Source organism: Triticum aestivum, chromosome 2B (assembly GCF_018294505.1).
Source record: "Triticum aestivum cultivar Chinese Spring chromosome 2B, IWGSC CS RefSeq v2.1, whole genome shotgun sequence".
Taxonomy (NCBI): Eukaryota; Viridiplantae; Streptophyta; class Magnoliopsida; order Poales; family Poaceae; genus Triticum; species Triticum aestivum.
The window spans coordinates 807,717,041-807,724,521 of NC_057798.1; the positions used below are offsets into that span (position 1 = coordinate 807,717,041).

Consider the following 7,481-nt stretch of genomic DNA (forward strand, 5'->3'; position numbering starts at 1 on the left):
GCCGGCCTGCTCGCGAGCAATGAAAAGCCGCGGCGAGGTGGCTCAGCGCCGAGTTGGGTTAAAGCAAAGAACCGGCATCGTCCGGAAGGCTACTGCATGCTCTACTCCGTCTACTTCACCGACGCTCCATTGCACGGCGAAAAAACATTTCGGCGCCGTTATCGATTGAGCCGAAAACTTTTCCTCAGGATTGTGAATTCCATTCAGGAGTTCGACAACTACTTCAAGTGCAAGAAGGATTGCACCGGCACAGTTAGATTCACCTCAATCCAGAAGTGCACGACATCTATGAGGATGCTTACATATGGAACTATATAATTTGTATTGAACTATTTGCTGTTGAACTATTTTGTTGAACTGTTTGATTTCTATTGATTTTTGTATGATGAACTATGTGATAAAAAATTTATTTATGTGGAGAATTCACGCCGAACCACGCCGAATATGGGCCGATTTGCGTCGATATCGGGCCATTTTTCGCCAAAAGTGGGCCGACATCGGTGCCTGGGGGCGACGGCTGGGTGCCCAACCGCCTCCAGAGCCGATTATACCGTCGGTTTGCCCCCATGCGGCAATTTTTATGCCTCCTGGGGGTGCCAACGGCTGAAGGTGCTCTTATGGGCGCGCCCCCAAAGACTTTTCGGATGTCATCAGCAGGTTAGACCAGCTCTGGTATGGGAGATGTGTCAGCGACTCGATCTAGCGGCATCAATGGTCATTCAATGGCTAGGACCTCGATGTAAGATTTTGTTATGTTTTGGATGTTTTGCACTTTTGATCAACCTTTGAGAATCATATCATATATACGAATATTTGTACATTGCTGATCCCGCCTGCCGCTGGATACTTTTGATCAGCCTTTAGTGCTGAGTCATTTTCGAAGAATAGAAACTTGGGAAGGAGACAAGCAACGAAGGGAGACATGCGGCAAGATAAGGGTGAGGTGAGGACACAGCTAGCCTTTCTCTTCAGTCCACAACTAGGTTAGCGCGTGAACCAAAGAGGTAGAGATCTTTCTATAAATATATACCCCTACATCGTCCAGCCACAACTGACACAAACTAAGACAAAGTTGGTGCCTTCGTCTAGCTAGCCATCCTAGTGCTCTCCGCACCCCCCCCCCCCCACCCCCCTCCCCATGGCCAGTTTCCAGATTGCACCGTTCGCTGGACTGTTGGAGAACACCGAGTTTAACTTCCGTAGCTTGTACTTGCACAACGCTTCTTCTGGACCAAACCCAACCAGAGGAGCCATAAACCACAATGCTACCGCTAGGTGGGGCCATACATTCATTGTTGACTGGACAATATATGATGGCACTGGCCCAGGGGCGAAGCTTGTCGGTCGTGCCCAAGGCCAGCAAATCTATGCTAGTAAATGGAGTCATTCCGTCACCCTTGAGTTCACGAATGGAAGGTACGGATGTGTACATGTTATTTTTATTTTTCATGTGTATTTAGGCTTTCGATTGTAGTACTCTTGCCCCCTTTTTTGCATTCTAATCCTAAGCACCCGATGCTAACTCTCGTTTTTCAGAAAGAAAAAAATAGCTTATATAAGATTTTGTAGGTCACCGGCAACATCTCTGTGCATTCAGGCATGGGAGGACTAAGCAATAGATTCTCGTTAGGATACTTAAAAGTCCAATTACACAGGTTTAAGGGCTCTACGCTCCAGTTAATGGGACTCTCAGCGACCTTTGCGCAACCAAGTGAGTGGTCTATTACTGGCGGGACAGGTGATCTTGCGATGGCGCGTGGTGTAGTCAAGGTGAAATTCCATGAGGTGGTAAAGGATGGAGACACATGGGAGCTTAGCTTCCATGGGTTTTGCAGCATGCAGGTGAGAAGAGTGTTTATTTATTAGTTGAAGCTTTTTTTGGTGATTTAATTATGTGCAAGTTCATCAACGAATTTAATTTTAGGTACCGATCCTTGTTGCCGAGCCGTTAGGAATATAGCGAGCTAGCTGATGGAGATCATATTGATTGTATATGATACAGAGCTTACCCACTCTCACAAAGGCTGGCTCATGGGGTGGACATGGTGGTTCAGGTACGGACTCAAAACAGCCATGGCGCATAGAAAGTATGACGATCGTCCATGAGGGGACAATTGCAATGTTTTCATGCAATTACGTTGACCTGTCCGGCAAGAGGCGCACCACGGGTTCTTGGGGCGGTGGTAATGGTATCCCCACAAAGGTTTGTCATGCATACTTTGGTTCTGGGATTGCTGATTTTTCATTACTTCGATGGAATGAGAATAGAGTGGAGACTCCCCCGGTTTTATTCTTATAGGAGATGAGAAGACTCGAACCCAGGCCGGCGACAGCTGCCTTTATGCTGTCTACCACTTCACCCAGAAGAGCTTCTCATTACTTCGATGGATAGAATTCATATAATCAATGTAGTTAGCTAGCTGGGTTTGGCCGGTGTTGTTTGTAGAGTTGCCAAAATTGCAAGGTCAGTTGTTGACCAATGATTTCCTTTTGTTGATGTTTTACAGGTCCAGCTGGGGCCTCGGGAGATTTTGAAAGCAGTATCCGGAACACATATCGGCCTTAACAGTGGGCAGACTGTCATTGAGTCACTGAAGTTTGTCACAAACGAAGGAACGTATGGACCATTTGGACGTACAACCGGGACTCCTTTCAATGCTGATGTGCCGGAAGACCAAAGCATTGTTGGCTTCTTTGGCCGTGCCGACGATACGCAACTCATCGCGTTTGGTATTTACACGGTTTGAATTATGTTAGTGCGTGCCCATTGTGACACGCGCAGTTTCAGTTTTAGTTCAAACAAGCGTGTTTTTCTTTGTTTAACTTGATATGTTCGATGGAGTGTCCATCGGGACCTCCATGTTGCAGTTTTTAACTTGCCCCCGGTATCTCGGTGCGTGATTTGTCATCACTTATTATGTTGAGTAAATCTATTATGTTTGATGGTGAGAAATAAAATTCCCCCGTTCAGTGACGTGCAGTCCTCGTCGATGTTTCACTGAACTTATCTGTTTTCTTCCGCTCATGATTTGGTGATGATGCCCATAGACCCGATGCACGAATCAAGTGCGTGCCCCCACTAAGTCAAGCCTACCATGTCATCGGACTTGCCCCCCTTTTCGAAAAAAACCATGTCATCGGACTTCTCTGGAGAGCAGCTTGAGGCTGAATAAACCAGGAAAATGTGTAGAGAATTGGCGACAACAAAGGATGCACCAGCAATGTGCTTTTGAAAGTTCTATGAAAGCTAATTTCACAGCAAGGGCATCGAGACTTGATGTCCTGGACAAAGTTTATATTCTGTTAATTCAGTCAACATTGATATTGATGCATAGCAATTTGAGCAAGTTGTGAAATTCAAGAGTGAAATGATGGTTGCTTCTTTCGACTAACTTACTGTGTAATTTGACTGCTCCTTAGTGGCCCCTACACGTACCCCCCCTACGTGTATGCAATAGTCACACGTACACATGAACGCAAAAACGCACGTGACACCCTAATGCATGCATGTCCGAGCACACGACGGAACACACACGGTCACGCTAAATGCTCAACCTACACGTGCATGCACACACATACTCAGTCAGGTTGAGCTAGTGACCGTATAAACACCGGAAAATATATATATTGAGCGCAGTGAGTGTATTATGAAGTCCACTGACCGCATTTTTACAAATATACAGTGAAAGACAGTGTATTTATCTCGTTTGAAATTAAGCCATATTAACAGGAGAGGAGGCAGTATGGAATAGCATTACTTTTACCTTGTTTGGATACTCTAACTCAGTTAGAGGTTACAGTTAGATTCTAACCCTGAACTAACCGTGAACTAACTCTAGGCAAAGAGGTGTTTAGATGACAGGGTTACATGGAGCGCGGATATGGCGAGGCGCCTTCACGGGCGTTGCCAGAGGGAGGAAGGAAGAGGATGAGAAGCTTCGAGGAAGTGGCGAGGGATTTGCTGCGGCGAGAACGAGAGAAAAATGTGTTTTTTTAGTGCTCGAGGGAAGAACTAACCCAAATAAGCACCTCTTGGGTGGGTTAGATTTTTTGGATGGGTTAGATGCTTCTAACCCTCGTGTTTGGATACTTTTGGGTAGTTGAGTACAAAGTAACCCAAACTAACTTTAACCCATGGATCCAAACATGGCCTTTGCTTTGTCCCGTCAACTTGCCGAACGAGGAGAAGGTTGCAGGACGGGAGAAGCTTGCACGTGGTGGCTCGCAGGACAAGGAGAAACTTTTGACTAATGCAAGCTCTCCCTCGCTCAGGCGGTGGACGTGCAACAGTTAATTCGGTGTCAGATTGCCAGAAGCATACACTATACTACTAGTGCTACTATTGTTCGACTTCCCGAATAGGCGAACAGCCAAGCGCAAAGTTTACTAGTACTAGTACTAGTACTATAGTCTATAAAGGTATGTACTATACTAGTACTAGGAACCGGATGGAGGAGCGTCTCCACTGTTATTATAATTTTAAAATGTGATAAAGCAATCTTCAACACATTTGGTTCTCTTCGAGGGTTCTCGGATGTGATAATGGAAGTTGATTACATGGAACGCTCGCCACAATTCTCGCTTAATTCTGGCTCATATCCTGTTACAAATAGTAGCGCTCGGTAATATTTCCTCTTTTTTTGTTATTCAGCATGTAAACAGGTCAGCAAACCTTGCGGCGCATCTTCATGCGAACCGTGCTTGCTGCACTTTGAATGTGGCCGAGAGCTGGCTTGATGAAACACCTCGCTTCCTACTTCTTTTTTTGCGGGGTACCTCGCTTCCTAGTGACCAGTGTCTTGGCTGATCGTCCTAAGGATGCTTATACATGAATAAAGCTCCCTCATTTACCCGCAAAAAAGATTAAGCCATATTAACCGGAAAGGAGGGAGTATGGACTAGCACTACTTTTGGGTGTGTCCCGTCAACTCGCAGAACGAGGAGAAGCTTACATGACAAGGTGAAGCTCGCTTACGCCTTTTGATTAATGCAACCTACCCTCGGGGGACATGCATCAGTCCATTCGGTGTCAGATTGTCAGAAGCATACACTGTAGTACCCAACATGTGGAGTACCATCATTGTTTGACTTCACGAAGAGGCGAAGAGCCAAGCGCAGTAGTAAGAGTAGTACTACTACTAGAACGACATGGTGGAGCGTCTGTACTCTTATTTTTTTATCTCTGACAAAGTACACGTTTATTCTGGAGAAGGGCAGAAAATGGCAGCCCAACATGTAATGAATGATATCGATCAACCAACTATGCTCGAATATATCTTGGCCTCCGTGCGAGCCCGTCTGTATGTTCTCGCTCCTCGTCTCACTCAAGGAACGGTGGGTTGGCTCTTTGCCGTCAATTGAGATCGGTTTGCTCACACTCCTATCCCACATGTCAGTGATATGCCAAGAGGAGGTGCGTTGACCACTGGCCATACGCGTACTTGGTTTTGCACCTTCATACTACTCCTCCCTCCGTCATAGTTTACATGGTGCGCTTCATTATGATGCATTTCTCTCAATGCATTTCCACCACCAGATAGACTTTAGACGCGTTTGGTTTAATGCTCAATTAATTAGGGCGTGGTAACCGCAATCAAGTCCACAATCTTCTCTCCATGTACTCTGTACTATTACAGAGTGGAGTAAGTGCATGCATGTGTGTACCCGGGGTGGAAGCAATGCATGCATGTGTGTACGCATTATTCCCTCTAGTAATAGATGATGTGCTATAACTACCAATGCTATTTTTCAGGCCGATCTCTAGTAGCCTTGGTCCCACAGATTTTTTTTTCTATTTTCTGTAGTGCGCTGTATAAACAGATGGAGTAGTATGAGAAGATTCAAAGAAGAGCGTATTGATGGTTGCTTCTTCAGAGCAACTTACAGTGGGAAAAGTGGGGCTTATGATTTGACTGCTCATTACTCACTATTAATGCGGCGCAACGACCGGGCTGAGTCTCCCATGCGGTTGTGCACTACCCCCTCGGTTCTTAAATATACTCCGGAGTATTTGTCTTTCTAGAGATTTCAACGAGTGACTACTCAAATATTTGTCTTTTTAGAGATTTCAAATGGACTAGCGCATACGGATGTATATATACATATTTTAGAGTTCTTTTTGCTCCGTATGTAGTCACTTGTTGAAATCTCTAGAAAGACGAATAGAATATTTAGGAATGGAGGGAGTATACATACGAAGCAAAATGAGTGAATCTACACTCTAAATTATGCCCGTTTGAAATTTGTAAAACGACAAATATTTAGGAACGAAGGAGAATAATTTTGTGCATGGCACATGGACCCGGATGATGAAGAGGCTTCTGGCAATGCTATCAAGCTTCCATCATTTGTTTACATAATTGACGTACTATACAAATAATTTTTCAGCGACATGACATTGTACAATGGTGTGAGCTTTCAGCTTTTGTTTCACATGTCTTGCCATCGATGCTCTTTCGGAAACAATAAAAAACTAACTTCCTTGCTAATGCATGTCAATTATTAGCAGATCAGAGCTAATAATTACATCACAACTGAAGACAGAAGAGTTGTGAGAAGGTGTTAAATTAAAATTGATCCATGCTTTCACTGGCAGCAACGTCCCCCCAGCTCTGTCTAAATCAACAAGGCATGTTGGGAAAAAAAGTAACTGTCTGGAGCATGCAACATTCCGATCATTTTGTGCAGTTCCACTAAAATAGAGCTGAGCGTCCCTGTTCCAAAGATATTAAGTGTGATTACGATAATAAAGGACTGCTGATGAAACAATAAACACACAAATAAAAACCGATCACCTTTGCAGTCTCTCTTAAGACTAACTAGTTGGAGAAGATTAGGCTCGGAGTTGGATGAGGAGGATAGAGCAAAATCAATCTCCCTATGTGCAGTCGCACTGAAATGTAGAGACGTTCCCCGTGTGACATTTTAGTACAACTGCACAAAACACTCTTAAGAAAAAAGTGATTTGTGCAGTTCACCAAAAGGTCGCAATAGCAACGAGGTGAAATGGATAGCCCTGTTGGCAGAAAAAGAGGTAGAAAGGAAACATTTACTGGCCAATAACAGTTGATGACACATGCGACGACAAAAAATAAGTATATTCCTTGCCATAATGGAAGATAGCAACACGGTTGTGTTTGTCTAAAACGGTGTGAGGACGAGAATGCAATATGGAAAGTACGCCGGACGAGCTACGTTTTGGGCAAAGAACTATGGAAGATCCACATGCAGCGACGTGGGAAGACGAGCAGTGAAGCAAGGCCGGAGGGGATACCTGGAGGTCGTCGGGATATAACTAGGTGAGTGGCGGCGCGCGGAATCTGCGAGCAGGTCGCGTAGGCCCTGCCGCGCCGGAGCTTGGCCAGAGAGAACGGCGTGTACCGCACATCGGGACGTGCTGCCTCGGCGCCGTCGAACGGAGAAACGATGCACTTCCTCCCTTTCCACCGGCGGATGGGATGCGACCGGATCAGTGACCAACG

General features: G+C 45.3%; 1 protein-coding gene across 2 annotated transcripts; it reads left to right on the top strand.

Moving 5' to 3' along the window:
- The first annotated feature begins 1,138 nt into the window (after positions 1-1,138).
- LOC123042962 (mannose/glucose-specific lectin-like) lies at positions 1,139-2,887 on the top strand. Of its 2 annotated transcripts, XM_044465299.1 has the most exons (4): positions 1,139-1,416; positions 1,656-1,842; positions 2,003-2,203; positions 2,508-2,887. In XM_044465299.1, exons 1-4 carry the CDS (start codon positions 1,139-1,141, stop codon positions 2,745-2,747), a joined length of 906 nt encoding a protein of 301 aa, XP_044321234.1. In that variant the 3' UTR covers positions 2,748-2,887. The 2 variants fall into 2 exon arrangements, 1 of the variants encoding a protein (XP_044321234.1); XR_006418966.1 differs by lacking the exons at positions 1,139-1,416; positions 1,656-1,842; positions 2,003-2,203 and adding an exon at positions 2,279-2,408 and having other exon boundaries at positions 2,508-2,639.
- Positions 2,888-7,481: the final 4,594 nt, after the last annotated feature.